This window comes from Cyanistes caeruleus, chromosome 25 (assembly GCF_971803275.1).
Source record: "Cyanistes caeruleus chromosome 25, bCyaCae1.hap1.1, whole genome shotgun sequence".
NCBI lineage: Eukaryota > Metazoa > Chordata > Aves > Passeriformes > Paridae > Cyanistes > Cyanistes caeruleus.
In genome coordinates this window covers 2,323,613-2,341,372 of record NC_141725.1, presented here as the reverse complement: position 1 = coordinate 2,341,372, position 17,760 = coordinate 2,323,613, and the positions used below count along the sequence as shown (strand labels likewise).

General features: G+C 54.8%; 2 protein-coding genes across 26 annotated transcripts in view; one reads left to right on the top strand and one right to left on the bottom strand.

The window, feature by feature from the left end:
* The first annotated feature begins 1,989 nt into the window (after positions 1-1,989).
* PLEKHJ1 (pleckstrin homology domain containing J1) lies at positions 1,990-9,028 on the top strand. Its single transcript, XM_086862546.1, has 6 exons — positions 1,990-2,165; positions 3,165-3,232; positions 4,239-4,305; positions 5,941-6,031; positions 6,215-6,278; positions 6,705-9,028. Exons 1-6 carry the CDS (start codon positions 2,072-2,074, stop codon positions 6,768-6,770), a joined length of 450 nt encoding a protein of 149 aa, XP_086718672.1. The 5' UTR covers positions 1,990-2,071; the 3' UTR covers positions 6,771-9,028.
* A 7,967-nt stretch (positions 9,029-16,995) lies between these two features.
* Positions 16,996-17,760, bottom strand: part of DOT1L (DOT1 like histone lysine methyltransferase) — a 68,063-nt gene continuing 67,298 nt past the window's right edge. For all 25 annotated transcript variants that reach the window (XR_015279123.1, XR_015279121.1, XR_015279122.1 and 22 more), the window contains one exon: positions 16,996-17,150. Coding sequence is in view for 10 of the 25 variants with exons in the window: in XM_086862465.1 (XP_086718591.1) it covers positions 17,143-17,150 (8 nt within the window). In the remaining 15 variants the exon portion in view is untranslated. The remainder of the gene's footprint in view (positions 17,151-17,760) is intronic.

Here is a 17,760-nt window from a genome sequence, read left to right as displayed (position 1 = left end):
ACTTTGGAAAAAGGCCTGGGGGACCAGGACAAGGGGGAATGGCTTCAAATAGACCAAGAGTAGGTTTAAATGGATTATTGGGAAGAAATTGTTGGCTGGGAGGGTGGGCAGGCCCTGGCACAGGGTGCCCAGAGCAACTGTGGCTGCCCCTGGATCCCTGGAAGTGTCCAAGGCCAGGCTGGACGGGGCTTGGAGTGACCTGGGACAGTGGGTGGTGTCCCTGGATAAGGTTTAATATTCCTTTCAATGGAAGCCATTCCAAAATCCCAGGAATGTGACTCTCTGCCCTCCAGGCTGTGGGAGGGCCTGTACCCATCCCCACCTTGTTGATGTCAATGGTTTCCAGAGCCAGCTGCCGCAGCCGCTCCCGCCGGTCCCGGTTGCTCTCGGAGGCCGAGGCCACGCCACCGCTGCCCGTTTTACCCCCAGGGCGGTGCTGGAAATCCATGGTGAGGACTTCTGGGCTTCAGCTCTTCCTGGAGAAAGGGAGAGTCTGGGAAAAGGAGGGAAAGCAGTGTGAGCAATAATGGAACCAGAGCATTGTTCAGCCCTGTCAGTGAGGATGGGGATGACACCCCAGACGTACCCTGGGCACACGGGATGCAATCCCACACGGAGCACATCTGGTACCACCAACTCAGGGAACATGAGTAAAAGGATCCAGAAAATCCCCCCAGAGCCTTCCCCATCTCCTCAGCCACTCCCAAACCCAGCTGGGCCCCAGTGAGGCCAAGCAGCCCCACCAGAGGCTCCCCCAGATCCCCCACAGGAGCCTGCCCCCCTCACCTGAGGCACCAACAGCTCCCCCCTCTCCATCACCCAGGCCTTGTGCTCTGCCACCATCTCCCAAAACGCCAGGGCCACCACCATGGGAGGGTCAGAGGCCCCAACAAGATCGGGGGCTCTGAGCAGTGTCCCCAAGCCCCGGGTAAAGTCCTGGAGCTCTCCTGCCCTCGACAAGGGCCCTCACCCCTAGATCTCCCCACACGGAGCCCAAACACTGTAAAGACCTTTGAGCAATCCCAAATCCTTCCCCACAGAGAGACCAGTTCTCCCAGTGCCTCTCCCCCAGATCCTGTCCTCTAAGTCTAGTCCTGCTTCTCCTGATCCTCCCAATTCTCCCCCCATTTTCCCTGTCCTAATTCTCCAGTACCCCCAGTCCTCCCACCCAGGTCACCCAGTTCTCCCAGTCCCCCTCCAGCAACTCCAGTCCTGATTCTGCAGTCAAGGGGCCCCAGGTACCCCCAGTCCCGCCCTTCTGTTGCTCCCAGTAGCTCTGCCCTGGTCCTACCCCAGTTTCTCACTCGTCATTATCCAAACCCTCGGTTTTCCAGCCCAGATTCTCCAGTACCCCCAGTCCTCCCACCCGGAGAACTGAGAACCCAGAGAACCCAGCTCCCGCAGTGCCTCTCCGCCAGTATTTTTCCAGCAACTCCGTCCCAGTTCTGCACTCGGGCCCCCGCCAGCTGCCCCCGGTCCTGCCCCGCTGACCCTCCCAGTAGCCCCAGTCCTGCCCTGGTCCTACCTCCAGTTTCCCACTCGTGATTCTCCAGTTTCCCCAGCCCCACCACCCCAGTTCTCCCAGTCCCTCCTCACCCAGCTCTCCCAGTTTTCCAGCTCCGATTCCCCAGTTCCCCCTCACGCGGTTCCCGCAGTCCTGCCCTGCTCCCGCTCTCCCCTCAGGCCCCGCTCTCCCCTCAGGGCCGCCCTCTCCCCTCAGGGCCGCCCTCTCCCCTCAGGGCCCCCCTCTCCCCTCAGGGCCCCCCTCTCCCCCCAGAGTCCCCCTCTCCCCCCAGAGTCCCGTCTCCCCTCAGACCCCGCTCTCCCCCCCAGAGCCCCCTCTCCCCTCAAGCCCTGCTCTCCCCTCAGGGTCCCCCTCTCCCCTCAGGGCTCCCCTCAGGGCCCCGCTCTCCCCTCAGGCCCCATCCCGGTCCGTACCTGTGCGCGTCCCTGCTCCCGCCCCGGCGCATGCGCGTTCCCTCCGCCCCGAGCGCTTCCGGGGCCGCTGAGGGCGCTTCCGGCGGCGCTGGCGGCGGGCCCGGGCGGGGCCGGGGGCTGGGGCGGGCCCGCCATGCGCTACAACGAGCGGGAGCTGCTGTCCCTGGCCCGCCAGCCCGCCGAGAAAGCGGCCGAGATCCGCATGAGCGTCCCCAAGAAGGGCAGCGGTGAGGGGGAGTCCGCGGAGGGGCGGGAGCGGCGGGGCCTGAATGGAGAATCAGGGCTGGGGGTATCGGGGTAGGACCGGGGCAGCATTGGGAGGATCGGGGTGGGGCAGGACCGGGGGTACCTGAGGGGCCCCGAGGGGGGAATCGGGGCTGGGGATACTGAGGAGGAACGGGAGAGAGAGGCTGGGTGCCCTGGGTGGTGGGACTGGGAACACTGGAGAATCACAAGTGGGAAACTGGGAGTAGGACCAGGGAGGGACTGGGGGTACTTGAGGGGCCCCGAGTGGGGAATCAGGACTGGAGTTACTGGGGGACGAGGCTGGAGAGGGACTGGGGGAGCTGGGTGGGAGGATTGAGGGTACTGGAGAATCCAGGCTGGAAAGGCAGGGCAGGACTGGGAGCACTGGGCAGGGGGAATGGGCAGGACTGGGAGTGCTGGGCAGGGGGAGTGGGCAGGACTGGGGACAGGTGGACTGGGAGGCTGGAGTGTGGGAATGGAGAGCATGAATGGTGGGATCCAGTCTGGGCGTGGGGGGAGGTTGTGGGGCTGGGCTGGGGCCAGAGAGATGCCCCGATTCCAGGGGATCTGGGCAAGAAGCTCTTCCCTGAAATCTCCCAGCAAATTCCCTTGTAAACCAGCACTGAGTATTGAACTCACTGCCTTGTCCTGGGCCTTTCCTCCTCTGAGCACCTGGTGGACTTTGTCCCTTGGAGGTGACGCCTGTGCTGACAGCTTCAGGCAGGGCTCCTGGGATCTGGAGCTTTTCCTGGAGTGCCTGAGGCCCTGCTGGTGCTGCTGTTGTGAGCTGGGACTGCCCAGGAGCTGCTCAGGGGCTTTGTCAGCCTCAGGCCACTCAGACACTGTTTGGGGGAGCAGCCTCAGAGGGGTGCAGGGGGTGCTTTGGGGGGGTCAGTGCCGTGCTGGGCCCTGTCAGGGGGTGCCCCCTACTCCCCGTGCTTGCTGCCTCAGCCCTGCCCTGCTCCCTGCTGTCCCCACAGTGCTGAAGAAGCGCCTTGTGAAGCTTGTGGTGAACTTTCTCTTCTATTTCCGCACTGATGAGGCTGAGGTAGGGATTGGGCCTCGTGGGTGGGATTTGTTCCCCTCCTTTCTTTTTCTGTGCATGGTTTGTGTGGGCTGGGAAAATGGTGCAGACACAGAGCTGGAACACTGTCCACCTTTCCACTTCCATCAGCTCAGCCAGGCTCCAGGAGAGCTGGAGAGGGACTGGGAACAAGGCCTAGAGGGACAGGACACAGGGAATGGCTTCCAGTGCCAGAGGGCAGGGCTGGATGGGATATTGGGAAGGAATTGTTGGCTGGGAGGGTGGGCAGGCCCTGGCATAGGGTGCCCAGAGCAGCTGGGGCTGCCCCTGGATCCCTGGCAGTGTCCAAGGCCAGGCTGGACGGGGCTTGGAGCAGCCTGGGATGGTGGAAGGTGTCCCTGCCATGACAGGGGTGGCACTGGATGGACTTTTAGGTCTCTTCTAACCCAGAGTGTTCTATGAAATACAAGACAAACCAGGTTTTCAGTCGCTTCCCTGCTGCCTGATTTTCTTCTGGCACGTTGTGTCACTTGGACAAGGGTTTCCTGTGCTTGCTGTTGTTCGTGGCCAGTATCACTCGCTGTCCCCACATCCCTGAACAGTACCAGGTGTTCTTTTGTTCATCCTGAGCTGCTCCAGCTCCCCTCACACTGTTTAACCTCTTGCAAGACTCCAGGACAGCCCTTACACAGCTCAGGGTTGGTTATTCTGGGTGTCACAGTAAATTTAGTTTCGTTTTTGATTCAAAAAGCAAAAGTTCTCTGTTATTGCAGAGTAGTAAAAGCCAGGCTGAATCTGAGCCAGTAGAGGTGATTAACACCTAATTAACAAATGCAAAGTACTGCAGGTGAGACTGGCATGAAAAGTAGATTAAAGTACCAAAATATATGGTGCAATCAGACTGAATTATTTAAATAAGTAGCACCAGCTTATGAAACTTGCTTAAAAGGCTCCAGGGAAGAGCTGTGGGTTGAGTCCTCGTGGTGTTGGGGGCACTGTGGGTTAAACCCTCTCTCCGTGTGTTTTCCAGCCCATTGGAGCTCTGCTGCTGGAGCACTGCAAGATCACCAAAGAGGAGGAGAACGTCTTCTCCATCAGTGAGTGCTGCCTGGGCACCCCTTTGCCTTCACCTCGTGGCACAGGAAACATTTTACTGCTCAGTTCCTGCTTTTCCCTGTTCTCTGGTGACAGTGGGGTCAGCTCAGCCCTTCCCCTCCTCAGTGGGGTCACTGGCCCCAGCCCTTCTCTCCCTCAGTAGGGTCAGGGCTCTGCTTCCAGGGAGCAGGGGACAGGACAAGAGGAAAGGACCTCAAGTTGTTCCCAGGACAGGTTTAGGTTGAATATTGGGGAAAATTTACTCACCAAAAAGGTTTGGAAGTGCTGGCATAGGCTGCCCAGGGCAGTGGTGGAGTCACCCTCCCTGGGAGTGTTCAGAAAATATGGCACTTGGGGACAGGGGTGAGTGGTGAATGTGGTGGTGCTGGGCTGATGGTTGGACCTGATAATCCTAAAGACCTTTTCCAACTTGAACAATTCCTCAGCCTTTCCCCTCCCCAGCTGCCAGCTGTTCCTCACTGTGCCTGTGGCACATCCCAAGGAGATCTCAGGGATATTCCATGGCACAGCCTGTGGGATTTGCACAGCTGCATGTGCAGAGCAGCACTAACAGCCAAACCCCGCTGGGTGCCTGTGGAATCCCTGGCAGGGGGGATTGGTTATTGACAGATCTGCTCTGTGCTGCTGCATTTTATCCAAAAAAACCCCTGGAGAGGCTCAGATAAAGCTGCTCCAGCCCCGTCCTCCCCTCTGTTTGTCCTTGTGGCGGCTCCAGCTGGGCTGGCTCCCCTGGGAGCAGCCTTTCATCCCGCAGCTCTCCCCTGTGCCAGAGGTATGTGGCCACAATAACAGGATGTTTCTCCAAGGCCATCCCTGTATCTTTTGGCCTGTCTGCCAGGCACAGCTGTGGCTCTGCTCTGTGCTTCCAAAGGACCCTCAAACAGCCTGAACACACTGAGCCCAGAGCACCATGTGCTGGATTTTGGGGATGTTGGGAGCTCTGGTGGGTGAGGATTCCTGAGTGGGGTTAAACCCAGCAGTACCTGGTGTTGGGATGTGTCCACAGCACACTCAGCTGTGTCACAACCTGACACAGGTGTTTGGCAGCAGCAGCCCTGAGGGTCAGCAGAGCTCTGGGGACAGGAACTGGTGGCATGTCCTGGTCAGGAGCTGGAGTGGCCCCAGGACCTGCTCTCCATGCTGGGAGTACCATGTGGGTGCCACGTTCCCAAAAGCCTCCAGCAAAGGCAGCTCAGGACCTTCTTGCAGTGCAGTTTAACTCCTCAGTTGGCTGCTCCCTGCGGGTATCCCAGTTCCTCTCTCAGGGCTTTTTCCCACTTGGATATAAATCCCTGGTGTCTTTGCAAGGAGCCTCAGGGAGTCGGTCAGGATATGGCTGTGCTGGTCCAGTTCAGTTCACCCTCAGTTTGGGAAGTTGCTCTTCCTGAGGTCTTTGGCTGCTGTAAGCTGGGAAATGCTGTGGGCAGCTGCCCCAGGCACCCAGAGCCACCCAGGGAATGGGAGAGGGGCTGGAGTTTGGGGTTGCAGACTCACTCCCAGCTCATCTGAGTTAACAGAGCTGCTAACTGTGGCCTGGCAGAGTCTGGGGAGGGAGGCAGGGGAGCACCAGCAGCTCTGTCAGGACCTGCCTGGAGCTTTTTCCTTGTCCCTGGCAGGTTTCATCGAGGAGCCAGAGAGGAAATACTGCTTTGAGTGTGCCACAGAGGAGCAGTGCCAGGAGTGGGTTGAGGCACTCAAGAGAGCCAGGTGGGCTGAGCCCTCGGAGCCAGGGCAGTGCTGGGGGCTCTGGGCTGTGTTCTGGAATCAGGAACTGGGGGGGCAGTGCTTGTCTCCTCCCAGACAAGCTTCCCTCCAGCTCTAAATAGCATCTGAAACTTCCCCACATCCTTCTCTGCTCAGCTCTCCCTGTGCTCTGTTCCTGTCTTGCAGCTACGAGTTCCTGAGGAGGAGCCTGATTTTCTACCGGAACGAGATCCAGAAGATGACAGGGAAGGTGAGCACCTGCCTGCAGGGCACTTCCCAGGTGGTGACTGATGCCTTTGGATGGCAGCAGAGGCTGTTACTGCCAGTCCTGCCCAGGCTGTGTGTGGGAAGGAGATCCTGTGGTCTCCACAGCACCTTCCCCTGGGTGCTCACTCCCACCCTGCTGCACACGTTCCAGCGTGTGTTTCAGGTTTGGAGCTGGACAGGTCCAGAGCTGGCCTGGCCTCCCAGGGAGGGGTCTCTGGGACAGTTCACACCAGCCCTGGGCAGATCCATGGGTGGAGATGCTGCTCACCCCCTGCCAGGTGCTGGGAGCATCCAGGGAGGGAGGTGGCTGTGGCTCCCCTGGACCTTGGGTCCCTGCTGTGTCCTGGTGTCCCAAGGGTTGCTGGGCTTTACCTGCATCTCACTGATGCCTCCCTGTGCTCCCCTGCAGGACCCCCTGGAGCAGTATGGAATCTCCGAGGAAGCTCGTTTCCAGCTGGGAGCACACAGGCAGTGACCCCCTCACCTGGCTGGAACTGGCTCCTGGCTCCACCCCAGTCCCCTGGGAAGGACAGCAGCTCCCACAGTGACCACGTGACTTTTTTTATTTATTATCCAAATAGTTTTGTATTTTTTTTTTAAGGGAATTCGTTGCACATTCCCAGTTCCCCAGCTGGGGAGACTGAGCTGCTCCATGGATGCTGCAGTGGGAGCAGAGCTCCCCAGCCCTGGGATGAGCAGAGGCAGGGACTGACACAGCTCCCAGCCCCTGCTCTCCTCCCAGGACACTCTGGGGCCACCTGAGCCAGCTCCAGCCCTTCTGCTCTGTCCTGAGGGGACTGCTCAGCTTCTCTGGCTCAGGATCCTCCTGCAGCCTCCCAGGAGCCATGGGCTCATCCCTGGCTGTAACAGCATGGTGTGACTGATGCATTTCTGGGCTCCAGGGTTAACCCCCTCCTGCCTCTCCAGGGAGGAGTGGGAATTCCTCCAGCTCAGCCACAGCTCCAGCTGATGGAGAGGGACATCTGCTCCCCTGTGCCAGGGCAGCAGCCCTGTGCAGCCACAGCCTTTTGGGATCTTCTTTTCCCCCCCGGGCAGGTGCTGGATTCCTGGGGGCTGGATAAACCCATCCAAAAGAACAAAGCTGCAGAACACGAGGGAACAAAGACAGGGAGAGATCCCTGTGTGATCCTGCCTGTCTGCAGAGCTCTGCAGTGATCCAGCTTCCCAGGGAGGAGAGGCAGATGGAGAAGCTGGCAAAGGCCAGAGCTGCTCCCTTTGGCTGGAGGATGGAGCTGCAGGATGTGCACCAGCTCAGCCAGGCATTAACCCTTCATTCCCTGAGCCACTGCTGCAGCTTTCCTCCCCTCTGTGTGTCCCCTTTGTCCAAAGGGACAGACCAAAAAACTGCCAAGGTCACAGTGAGCTGCCAGGGAACCAGGGCTGCCTGTCCTGGGGCTCGTGCAGGGAGGAGATAAGGATTAGGAACATTCCCACAGGATCAGCCCTGGCTCTGGCTGCACTGAGGAAAACTGCCCAAAAATGAAGAATAGAGGACACTCCCCACACCCAGGGCTGCAGCAGACCCAGATTCTTGACTATCAGAGCAGATTCCCTGGAAGCAGCCTGGGAAAACCCCCAGGAAAGGCCTCTGGGAAAGTCCCAGGTGTCCCTGTCCTGTTGCTGGCAGCAGGAACGGGGCTGGGGCAGGGTGGGGGCTTGGCCTCCTGGGCTTCGGGAGCTGCAGTTCTGGGTGTGTTTCCCCTCCAGCTGCCCAGCCCAGGCAGCTGCCCAGCCTCTGAGCTGGGATTGAAGGGAATTTTGGGGTCTTTTCCTCCTTGGCTGGAAATTAATGCCCAAAGCAGAAACCACACTGCAGCCTTTGGTACCGTGGTGTTCCCTCTTTACCTCGTGCAGCTGAGTACCAGGAGTGACACCTCTCACTGAAGCTTTAATGTGAAAGCTGAGATTTTTTTCCCTCCTCAGATATTCCATTTCTCCCTTGAATCATTCCAGGTGCTTGCTCCAGAAATTACCAAAATCAGCAGAGGGGCAGCTGCCCTAGGGCATCAGCTGAGGGCAGCAGGGAGGGAGCAGAATCCAGGGGGGGTTGCAGACAGATGGCAGCTCCAGGGGAAGCAGCAGCAAGGGATTAAAAGCAGGAACACAGAGGAGCTGTGCTTTAGGGAATCAGTATCCTTGGATGACTCCAAAGTGCATTTTAATCCTGCCCAGCCTGGGTTTTTACAAACCAGAGCTGAGTTCTCAGCTGGGCCTGCCACCACTGTAGCAAAGGTGTCACCTGTGCCTTGCAGGACTTGGTGGCCTCACTGGACACCTTTCCCCAGGTGGAGCTGCCAACCTCCAGTGTCACTGTGCAGAAAATGGGTGTTTTGTATTGGCTGTGCCAGGGAACAGTTGGGTGAGCAAGAGCAAAACTCAACACTGATTTAAATGTTCATCACCAATGACATTTCTTAACTGAATGTACAACAAAAGCTGTGAAGAGTTGCCAGGGCCAGGCCAGGCCCAGGGACTCAGATCCATTGTGGGGCAGGGCTGGGACACGGGGTGGGATTTAGGGAGGGAGGATGGTACTTTGTAGACACTTTGAAATCTGCATCAGCTGCTGCTGATATACAGACAATTGCTCATTTTTCACACTCTGAGGACTTTGCTTGTTGTGTTTCAGCTGGAGCTGGTCTCCCTGAGAGCCAGCTGAAGCCATTTCTCTGTTGTACAGTGAACATTCCCAATAAATCCTGTTTTAATCTTTGTGATGGTCAGAACTGTTGTACAACACCAAAACCTCCCTGGGAGGGGTGGCTGGAGCCAGCTCAGGGGCCAGCCCAGGGCACCAGGTGTGGTTCATGCTCAGAGCCAGCTGGGGATGGCTCCACAAGAGGCTTTGGAGAGGCTTTTTCATACAACCAGAGAATACTCTGGCTTGGAAGGAGCCTTTGAAGGTCACCTAATCCAGCTGGTTTTGGTACTGGAGCCAGGGCAGTGGCGGGTGCCAAAGCAGGAGCTGGGTCATACTATGGCTGTGGTCCAGCAGAGCCAGGGGCTGGGGGCTCTCATGAAGCTGGGGCTGTGGCTGGTTTTAAATCCTACAGGGAATTGGCTCAGGAAGCGTTTGTGGCCTCCAGCTGTGAGGTTTAAACACATCCCTGGCTGCCTGTGGGTTTGTTGCACTGGTGCCACTGCTGGCTAAAAGGGAGTGATGCTTGGATGGGTTGGAAATCGTGGAAGTATTTAGGTTAGAAAAGACCTAAAAAGTCATTGAGTTCAACCCAGCACTGCCCTGGCCACCACTGACCCATGGCCCCAAGTGCCACATTCACACTTTGCTCCAAAGCTCCCAGGGTTGGGGACTCCACCACTGCCCTGGGCACCCCCTTCCAATGCTTCACAACCCTCTCAGTGAGGGCATTTCCCAATATCCAATCTAAACCTCCCCTGGCCCAGCCTGAGGCCGTTCCCTCTCCTCCTGTCCCTGTTCCCTGGGAGCAGAGCCCGACCCCCCCGGCTGTCCCCTCCTGGCAGGGACTTGTGCAGAGCCAGAAGGGCCCCCTGAGCCTCCTTTGCTCCAGGCTGAGCCCCTTCCCAGCTCCCCCAGCCCCTCCTGGGGCTCCAGACCCTTCCCCAGCTCTGTTCCCTTTCCTGGACATGCTCCAGCCCCTCAATGTCCCTGGGCCCTGCTGTCCCCAGTGCTCAGCACAGCCCCAAACCCTCAGAGCTGAAGGTGCCACCTGGTTCAGGGGTCCCTGTCCCTCTGTGTCCCCACAAAATCCCCAAATCCCATTTCTCTCCTGATCCCAGCCCGTCCTGCTGAGGCAGTGAAAGTCCACACGAGCTCGGTGTATTAAAATACAGACACTTTAATATAAAGACAAAACTTCAAAGCATCATTTCAATTACAAATCAAGGGAGACACAAGAAATTAAGTGGAGGGAGGGGAGCAAAAACTAACTCTTACATTGTGGAGAATTAGAAAGGCCGGGTGGAAATATATATATTATACATACATATATACACACCAGAATTCACACTACTGCTAGGCAGGAATGAAAGGAATGACAGGACAACTTACCAGTATAAAAAAAAAAAAAAAAGAAAAAACCAAAAAATTAACAACCAAAAAAAAGATAAATTAGGGGAAGTTTGAATTTTAAATAATTCAGTTTAATAGGCTAAACTATATAAACTAATTCCTATTCACTAGGAAACATCCCATATCACTGTCCTAAGAAAATGGGTTTTTCTAAAAATCCATTGAAAAATGGATTTTTATTAGTAGTTAAAAGTTTAATAATCAATTCCTGAGCAACAGCAACCTCATCATCTACTGCTTTCCCCATCCAAGTCCCACTCAGCAAGGGCAGGCTCTCACTCCTAAAATGTTTAAATAGAACAGAGACCTAAAAAGTTGGGTTTTAATTGGAAATCGATCACTTCAAAGATTAATAGGTTAAAAAAGCCAAGCAGGATGGATCAACTCATTCCACCTTTTCCTCAATAACTCCAGAGACGAAACCTTTTAAAAATTATTTGACTGCACCAGAAAAGCAACCAGATGTACCTTGAGAAAACCAAAGGATCACAAACCTGAGAACTTCAGGGTTAGCATCATCAAACTTTGAATTTTCAATGTGATTTTTGTTTTTACACCATAAAAATCAAGGAGCCTCTTCAGGAAGAAGGTCCCAAACAGCAAAAGTACTGGACAATTATTTCCCAATTTTTTTGTCTTGGGTTTAAACCCTGAAGTTCCCAATAAAAGCATTTTTCAATGCAATATTCAGTCTAAATAGATATTTATATATTTATAATGTATAAGGATAAATAAAATATGGCACAACAACATTTTGAAACTGGAACTCCAGCTTTTAGTGAAAACCTGATGGAGAGGAAAATGGAAATGGAGTAAAAAAAAAAAAAAAGGAAAAAAACCTTTAAAACCAGTAAGACTTCAAATATTCACACACTGACTGCACATCTGTGCTCCCAAAACTCCAATTCCTGTGATTTTTCCTCAGTGCTGCAAAGATAGTTCACAAAAACACTGTGTAGTTTCTGCTCCCCAAAAGGATTTTGGGTTCACAGCCGTGTCCAAGGCCCTCCCCTGCTCCCAATCCTTAATCCTCTCTGTGCTTTTGGCTCAGACAAAACAAGAAAAGCAGAATTTTCCATGACAGCCACCCCTGGGAGCTGGGATAACTCAGAACCCTCAGGTTTCCACGCCCGGGATCAGAGGGCAAATTCCAGCACCGAAAGCAAATGGGTCACACAGGGCGAGCCCAAACCCCGGAACCCTCGGGACGGCTGCTCCAGGAGCATCCCCGGGACCAGGGACCCCGAGCCAGGCAGTGCAGGGACCCCAGGGGTGCTGAGGAAGGAGGGGAATCACCAGCAGCAGCCTGAGAACAGCTCCCAGCGCTGGGAGTCTCCTCTGGCAGCGATCAGCAGGGCACCCGAGCATCCCAAGGGCACCGGTGCCAAGCTGGGCCCTGGAGGGACCGGGAGGAGCTGGAAGCACTGGCTGTCCCCTCCCTGAGCCAGGGCTGGTGTCCCCAGCAGCTCTGCACCGCTGGGATTGTCCCTACCACCACTCTCTTGGCCTCTCCTCTGCCTGGACTCTCTTCCAAGTGGAAAAATAAGGGGTGGGGGTAGCAGCTGCTGCTTTCTGAACACACAATCCCAGCAAGAACCAAACCCCAGGCCGCCTGTTCGTGGCCACAAGAAAGGAGCTTCCCCTGGAAGGGGCAGCCCAGTAGAAGAGGAAGATCCAGGCTCTTCCAAGGGAAGGCTGGGATGAGATGGAAACAATTAATTCACTGTGGTGGGGAGCACCTGAGCAACTGCGGTACCCCACAGGGCTGGGGAGAAGGTGCAGGAGCAGCGGGTGAGGCAGGTATGGCTCTCACCCACCTCCTCCTGGATGTGTCAGAACAGTTTGGAAAGACTGGAAAGCACCTTTAAAGGTCATTTAGTGCAACCCCAAGGAAGGCTGCAGAAGTGACCCCAGCACACGTCTCAGAAGGAAACCTGTCCCCAGCGGGGTGAGGGCAGGGACACAGCCCCAGGCAGCCCTGGAGCAATGCTCCAGCTGGAGATGTTTCCAGGTGGGATGGAAGAGCTGATCAGGCTGGAAACCTCTCCACTCCCAGGCTGCAATTGCTCAAGTGACTTCCTCAAGGATTAAGTTTGACTAAAGAAGGAAGAAAGTGACTCAGCGCTTGAACTGAGTGTGACCCAGAGCTGGGCAAGTTTCACACTAAGGAGTGTCAAGTCCTGGGGATTTGGAATCTCTGGATTAAAAAAGAGATGAGTAAATCCATTCATGACCAAGTGATGTCACCTGTGGGACTTGAGGGACTGATCCCAGACTCAGACCCTCCAAGCTCAGCTTGATCCCACCAGCGAGTCCTGGCACAGGGGGAATCCCACTGCCCGTGCCAGGCTGAGCCCAGAGCCAAACCCCAGCCAAGAGCAGGGGCAGCACAAAGCCTGCACTGCAAGATGGAGTGCTGTCCCCAACAGGAAGGAAGGAAAAGAGATGGAATCACAAGAATTTCTGATCTCTATGGTCGAGGAGACACAAATTCCTGCTGATTGAAAAAGAGCTGGAGTTGATGCTTAGTCCCGGAATTCCAGGGATAGTGAGGATGTGCTGCACTCCCTGCTGCTTCCCTAAAAAGCTGCTTCTCCTCATCCTCTCTCCCACTGCATCCACAACTGAACTGGATGAAGATGTTCCCTGGTTGTCCAGACTGATCCACACCTTCCTGCAGGAACAGCCTCGTTTGTACCACACCGAGAGGTGACACTTCCACATCCCCACTGTCCCTTGCACCAGCTCGGATCCAGCCTCTACATCCTCAGCAATGCTTTCCCACTCTCTCAGCAATCCAACTGCTGGGTGTCCCCACACCCCTGGCTGATGGAAGACAAATTGCTACTGAATGACTCATCTGCAGCAAACCTCAAATTCAGGTCCAGTCAGTGCCTTTGGAGCCTTCCCAGCACTGTGGCTCCCAGGGGACTGGGCCTGGCGAGCCAGAGGTGGCAAATCCCCCAAAAAGGAAGAGCCCACGCAAGTCTTGTTCCTCAAGGCTGACATTTAGCAGCAGGGACAGGTTTTCCTCAGCACAGCACTCAGGAAGTTCCATTCTTTTGGCAGCAGACTTGCTCCAAGATGTGTTTTTGCTTCCTGGCAAGTCCTTTGCTGGCAGCAGGGGGGTGGAGGAGGGGGAATTGCGTGACAGCCCCGGAACAACTGGACCCAGCACCAGCAGGAGAAATTCTCTCTTCTGGAACTGTTTGGCTTTGATTGCCCCAGAGGATCTTCAATTATTGCAAACAGGTTTCAGCTTCTGGCTCAGTGTTCCAGCAGTGGGGTCACAGCTGTGGCCACATGGATGAGATCCCACCAGCTCCAAGGCCTGCCTTCAACCAGGTGAAAACTCTTCCCAATTTGCAGACAGAGCAGTAAGAGACTGGCCAGAAGCTGGACACGATGAAGCTCCAGGTCATTTCCAACTCAGGATGTTCTGTGATTCCATGATTTTAAGTTGAGCTTGCCCCAGATGATGGCAAAACAATAAAAGGTCAGGGAGAGGGAAGACAAAACCAGGAATCTCTTGGCAGAAACATCTCCCAGCTTGGCCAGTGCTGGGTCCCAAACTGCCCCCTTGGCTTCCCAGCTGAGTCTGAGCAGGCCCCTCTGGAAGCACCGTTTGGGAATCGTTCCCAGGAGCGGTTACAGTGCAGGGCCGGCGCTGGGGGCATGGCTGGAGCAGCTCCAGGTTGCAGCAGGGTGGAATGGCAGGGTGGGAGCAGCGGGCACTGCCATGCCAGCAGGCAGTGGTGCACAGGCAGGGGAAGGCTGATGCTCAGGCAGACTGGATCCCTTTACAGGAACCCCAGAGATTCATTCCTGGGTCTGGTTCCCTTGGGCCTTCCTGGGTGAAGTCTGGATCACTCAAAAGCCCTGGAGGGGTTGGCAGCCGAGTGCTGAGCTTCAGGGGTTGTGCTGCCCATTCCCAAGGCTGCTCCTGAGCCAGCCCTGCCTTGGACACTGCTGGCCACCAAAGCAGTGACCAAAGGGACAGACAGGCTTTGCTTTCCCACAACACCCACCAAAGAGCAGGTGACAAACTCCTCACCTGAGGCCTTTGCTCAAAGGGTCCTGGAATCATAGAATTGTTCAGGTTGGAAAAGATCTTTCATATCAGCGAGTCCAACAGTGAGGAGAGTGCCCAGACCACCCTGAGCTCTCTGACAGCTCAGTCTGGCTCCCCAGAACTGCAGGATGCAGAGCTCATCATTCCCACAAGGATCTGTCCCTCCTCATAATCCAGGGAGTGTCAGGGGCCAGCAGGGTGACACAGCTGACCCAGGCCTTGAGCAGTGCTGGGAAGCTCAGAGGGTTCCATGGAATCTGTGGGTTGGTTCCTTCTCCAGCACAAATCCTGTGAGTGCCTTGGGCACCGACCAAACCAGAACAAGAGATGGCAGCTGAGTTTTCTTCCTGGATCTCCATGGTTGGAGGTGAAGGGAGGCACAAGAGCTCCAAGGGGCACCATATCCTGGTCCCTCTGCAGGAAAGGATCTGATAAAATCCGGGGGATGAAAAGCTTCTACTTGTATCTCCTCCTCTCTCTCTCTCTCTCTCTCTCACCAGAGATATAAATGATGGGGGAGAGGTAATTAGGAAATTAATTAAGGCTGCTGCCCCTCCAGCAATCACTCATTTACAGTCTCCAGAGGTCCCAGCACTTTGCTGCGTGCTGAGGAAGAAGCTGGAGCTGCCCAACTCCCAGCTGCAAAACATCTGGGTTACATTGTGCTCCTGGATTCCAGGACATACACTGTGTTTGGCTCCTACGAGAAGCTACTGGATGTTCCTCAGCTCTCACCCTCCAAGCATTCCTGCCCTTTTCCAGGTTTTCCTCGTGCTGCCAGTCCCTCAGCAGGACACACAAAGCAGAAAACATTCCAAAATGCCCCCAGCTCCCAGGGCATTCAGTCCCTTCCCAGTGGATAAGGAGGTAAAGCCAGACCCGAGTCTCACACTGAGGCTCCCATGGAAGACACGCTCAGGAATCAACAAAAACTGCACTTGGTCCTAAATCTCTCCTAAGACTGCCCAGGATGAGGCACAGAGAGCTGAACCCTGCAGAGAGTGGGAGCTGCTGCAGCCCCTCACCCCCTCTCCAAACACTCCCAGCCCTGCTGGATCCAGGCAGCAGGAGGGCACAGGAACCTCACTGACTCCAAACCCAGAGGCAGGAGCTGAGCAGCTGTTTGTGACCCCAGGATGCTCCATGGAACTCCTGCCAGTGCCTGATTGCTGCACTGGGGACTCACCAGGGAGCACTAGAAGGGAATTAAAGACATAGTGTTGCCCCTCTGAGCACCAGGTTCAGCAGGGAGGTGTTTTCCAAAGCCTGAATGTGATTTTTTTCCAGTCATTTTGCTGTTGCAATCCCCTTTCTACTGTAGTTTCCTTTATTGGTGCTTAGCCTGGCCTGAACCCAGACCAGCCTGATTTCTACTTCAATGGATCCTCCTTCTCCTCCTCACTTTGTGCACTTGAATAAATAAGGTTTTACAGGTTCATTGTGCATTGTACAACCTAAAAATAAAGGAAATAAAGCATAGGAAGCGTAGAAGTTTTCATCACAGCTCTATAAAATCGGCCCTTCCTGCACACACAACACCGAGTCACGACACAAGTCCCTGCCCCGGGGGGACAGTGGCAGCACAGGCAGCCAGGTCAGGGTGTTTTTGTGAACTACCATTCAAGAACCTACTCAAAAAGCAAAGGAACACAAAAGCAAAATGCACAAAATGCACCTTGTCAATCCATGTACACGGCCAAGCCGGGTCAGAGTCAAGTATCAAAACCTTACCAACGAAACACGTCGTGCTTGGAACGAAAAAACAATGAGCTGAGCAAACTCTGCACCCTGCAGCAGGACAACGTTCAGTCTTCCCAAGGCTGGGAAGGGGCTGCACCAGCACAAACCCTGTCCAGAGGCCAGGGCCAGCCCCAAGAAGAGAGTTACCAAACCAGCTACCAAAATTCACAGTGACCCAAACGCCACCAGCAACTGCAGATGGCCCAGGGAAGTAGTTTGGATGGGGGAGGACTTGGATTTCTCCGGTTCCAGCTGTGCCTGCATGGGCTGTGCCTGCCCAGGCTGCTCCAGAGGGGAGCACAGAGCCCTCCTTAGTCACAAACTCAATTAAAACTCACCCAGTTCAAAAGCGCCCGGCTCAGTCCGAGCCAAACCCCAGGGAGGAGAATTCCTTCCTCGGTCAGCCCCGGCTGCCAAACAAGCGGATTTTGGGATATGAACAGAGTCAGGGGAATAAATAATCTGCAGACCTTTAAGAACTGGGTTTGGCATTGGTCAACCCCTCAAAATCAGCACCAAGGATTCAAACCAGAGGCACAGTTCTGACGGACAAAATAGCACCGAGGAGGCTCTTTTACGTCTCTGCTGGTGTGCCAGTCCTTTAGTATTCAGAGAATTTAATAATAATAACTTGTATTTATGAATCTAGGTGGAATAAAATAAGTCAAAATTGTTTTCACTTTAAAAAAAAGATAAATACTTTATCTAAACTATCAACAATACAAACTGGAGCTTTAAGCATTTCTTTTGCCTTTTTTTTTTGCCTTTTTTTTTCCTTTTTTTTACTCAGATTCACAGTAAATGTTTGCTCTGTTGTTTAGGTCTTTTTAATGGTTTTTATTTTGTCCAGTAGTAAGAGAGTAGAAACCCCTGCACAGGCCAGGTGAGCACCTTTCAGTGGAAGCCGAGTGAAGTTGGTCCACGTTGTCCTTGCATAGGTCACATTGGGTTGAGGTAGAAATCCTAGTTACCTGCACAACAGGAGGAGAGGAAGAGACTCATCTAAATAAAAGGCAAAAATCTGCAGTGTTGTTAGATGTCTCAATCATTTCTACATTGCTCCAAGACCTCCTCAGATGAAGCAAATCTTGACCCAATCCCATGTTTGGGATGTTCCAAGGGACACGTGGCCCCTCCAAATGCTGCAGTTTGTCAAGCTGTGACAGTGTAGAACTCTGTCCTGTGGGGCTGACATCAAGTGAGGGGGAAAAGAGTAAAAAAAAAGATATTTCCCCCCTCAGTACTTCACCTTTTTATAGTAGAAGATAATCTGCTTTGGGTTTTGTTATTATTGTGTGGGAGGAACATGAATCATAGAAAGGCTTAGGTCAGAAGGGACCTTAAAGCTCCCCCCAGTGCCACCCCTGCCATGGCAGGGACACCTTCCACCATCCCAGGCTGCTCCAAGCCCCGTCCAGCCGGGCCTTGGGCACTGCCAGGGATCCAGGGGCAGCCCCAGCTGCTCTGGGCACCCTGTGCCAGGGCCTGCCCACCCTCCCAGCCAGCAATTCCTTCCCAATATCCCTTCCAGCCCTGCTCTCTGGCACTGGGAGCCATTCCCTGTGTCCTGTCCCTGCAGGC

Coding starts and splice junctions, on each gene's coding strand:
- PLEKHJ1 (XM_086862546.1), top strand. CDS start 2,072: ATGCGCTACAACGAGCGGGAGCTGCTGTCCCTGGCCCGCCAGCCCGCC. Junction 2,166..3,164: donor CGTCCCCAAGAAGGGCAGCG/GTGAGGGGGAGT, acceptor CTGTCCCCACAG/TGCTGAAGAAGCGCCTTGTG. Junction 3,233..4,238: donor TCCGCACTGATGAGGCTGAG/GTAGGGATTGGG, acceptor TGTGTTTTCCAG/CCCATTGGAGCTCTGCTGCT.